This window comes from Aptenodytes forsteri, unplaced genomic scaffold (genome assembly GCF_000699145.1).
Source record: "Aptenodytes forsteri isolate BGI_AS27 unplaced genomic scaffold, ASM69914v1 Scaffold168, whole genome shotgun sequence".
NCBI lineage: Eukaryota > Metazoa > Chordata > Aves > Sphenisciformes > Spheniscidae > Aptenodytes > Aptenodytes forsteri.
This window is the reverse complement of record NW_008796047.1, coordinates 514,991-517,366: the sequence shown is the minus strand read 5'-3', so window position 1 is coordinate 517,366 and position 2,376 is coordinate 514,991. Positions and strand designations below refer to the sequence as shown.

The following is a 2,376-nucleotide window of genomic DNA, read 5'->3' as shown; positions in this document are numbered from 1 at the left end:
GAAGTTGGCACCGCGGGAGGGCGGGAAGGCACCCGACGGCTCCCCGGTTCCAGAGCAGCTGCTGAGGGGCATCGGCGGCTTGGCTTTCAGCACCTTCCCCTCCCAGGTGGGCTCCAGCGAGGGGCACTTGGTGCCGCCGGGCTCCTCGTGCCCCTGCGCCCAGCTGGGCATCTTGGCGTGGCCGAGCAGCCGGGAGGCATCATCCCCGGGACCACCCCGCCGCAGCTCCTCGGCCCCCCGGCCCCGATGCACGTTGATGGCCGACTCGATCGCCTGAAAGATCTCGTTGCCTTGCCTGGTCTCAAACTCAAAGTTGCCTTCTCCGGATGCGCAGCGCCGGCCGGCCTCGAAGGAAAAGGTCACCTGGGGAGGGACAGGATCAGGTCCCCGTTCCGCAGCCCACCACCAGCCCACCCTTCCCGGAGCCCACTTACCTTATCCCGCCCAAAGCGCCGCAGGAAGTGGTAGGGCCAGCTGTAGAGGATCTCCAAGGTCTGCAAATCCCGCAGCTCCAGCGCCTCCTCGCCGGCTCGCAGGATGCACTGGCCCCAGAGCCGGCAGCGCTCAGAGGGCTCGGTGGCCCTCACCGTCACCTTGAACGCCTGCTCCAAGCCGGCTGGGGATGGAGGAGGGCGGCATTTGACACGTGCAAGGAGCAGAGCTCCTTGCTGCAAGAGCAGAGCTGCATCTCCCACCACAGAGAGGTGCCATGGAGCTCGTGACTCCCCGCAGCCGGGGCAGCGGGGAAGCGGCGTCCGGCCGATAAGGGCTCAAGGGCTCCGGTCACATGGGAGCAGCCCGATAGCGCAGCGAAACCCAGCCCTGCCAAACCGCAGAGCAGGAAGAGGCTATTTCAGGAGGAGACTTTCCACCGCGCCGCCTGCACGTAGCCACGGCGGGGGCTGCTCCCTGGTGCAAAACCGGCCGAGGTGCCACGGGAAACGGGGGTGATGAGATGCTGCAGGACATGCTCTGCCTCCTGTGCGAGCAAACCCAGCTCCACTGCACCTTCCCCACCTCCCGGTGCCTACCTTTGCCCCGGGAGCTGTAGAGGGAGTTTTCCTCCATGGAGAACACGCCGTCGGTGCTCAGCGAGCTCTGCTGGCCGTCCTTGCCTGCTGCCTGCTCCTCCCTGCTCCTCTGCCCCGGGAAAGAGCAGCGGGTGAGCGAGGGCAGAGGACGGCATCCCCCCAGCCTCCCCCAAAGCAGCAACCCCCCGGGATTCCCCCGCACGGATCCTGCTGTCTCCCGTGCCCCTGTTATCCCTGTCCAGTGTGTACCGGGAAGGCAAGCTCGCACAGCTTCTGGATCCAGCCGGCCGCCTCGGTGCCATCAGCGGCCAGGAGGTACCGCTTGTCGGTGGTCTCCAGCAGGAAGGGGACAGTCTCCTTGGGGCAGCCGGCATCGCCACTCGCCTCCACCACGTGCACGCAGTCGCTCAGCTTCACCAGCCGCTTGCTGCCCTCGCCTTTCCGCAGCTTCTCGGCGGCCGGCGGCGCCGAGCCCTCGAAGAGCTCCAGGCGGGCGGTGGAGCAGGAGCTTTCCCGGTACAAGACTCCCCAGAACTTCCGCCATTTCTGCCATGGGGAGAAGCAGCAAGAGGAGTGAAAACCCAGCATTGGCCAGCTCTCCTTTCACCCTTCCAGGAGTTTTCATCCCCTTGGGATCATGCATGAGCCCGGGGCAGGACATCGGAGCGAACCCCTCCAGGGTCCGGGCAGGGTCTCGTACCCTCGCCCAGGAGGGGCTGGCCAAAGCGGGGAGTGAGATAAACTGGTCAGTGTGGGGAAAAGCACCCCCGACACACAAGCATAGCCGGCAGCCTGCGGCAAGGCTTTCCCAGCCGGGAAAGGCACCAGGAGCATCCCAGCCTCACCCGGCGCCGGGATCCATCCATCCACCCACTCTGCGGCACCCAAAAGCTGTGCCGACGGCCCCCCGCTGCCGAAGGACTTTCAGCTCCTCGTTTGCTCCGTCTTCCCTGAAAACACCAACTTTTGAAGCGATTCCTGACTCGCCCTCCGAGGAGGCAGCAATTCACGGCACATCGTGCCTGGGAGGCACCGGCTCCGGCGGAGGGGAAGCGGCGGGAGAGGAAGTCTTGCACCGAAATCAGAGCATCCTCCGCGGCGGCTCCCTGCACCAGGGACCTGCTGGGCCCGGCAGGCTTTGCCGAAATGCGGCACCCTTTGCCTGGGGCATGTTCCTGGGACCCGCCGCGGGGGTGGCCTCTGCCCCGTCCTCCGCCGTCGCAGGCATCGTGCATGGTGGCAGCTGCCTTGCTGCAGGAAGGAGATGCCCTGCCTGCTGCCCTGCCTGCTCTGCCCTGCCTCTCACCAACCCTGCCCGCGGCATTTTGAGCCCCTGCGGAGGGCG

The 2,376-nt window shown here is 66.5% G+C and overlaps 1 protein-coding gene across 1 annotated transcript in view; it reads right to left on the bottom strand.

Annotated features, from left to right (window-relative positions):
* Positions 1-2,266, bottom strand: part of DOK2 (docking protein 2) — a 3,126-nt gene extending 860 nt beyond the window's left edge. Inside the window, exons 1-5 of the mRNA XM_009286192.1 lie at positions 2,054-2,266; positions 1,281-1,577; positions 1,032-1,140; positions 435-616; positions 128-363 (exon numbers count right to left, since the gene is read on the bottom strand). Coding sequence (XP_009284467.1) covers positions 128-363; positions 435-616; positions 1,032-1,140; positions 1,281-1,577; positions 2,054-2,266 — 1,037 coding nt within the window. The remainder of the gene's footprint in view (positions 1-127; positions 364-434; positions 617-1,031; positions 1,141-1,280; positions 1,578-2,053) is intronic.
* Between the last annotated feature and the right edge of the window lie 110 nt (positions 2,267-2,376).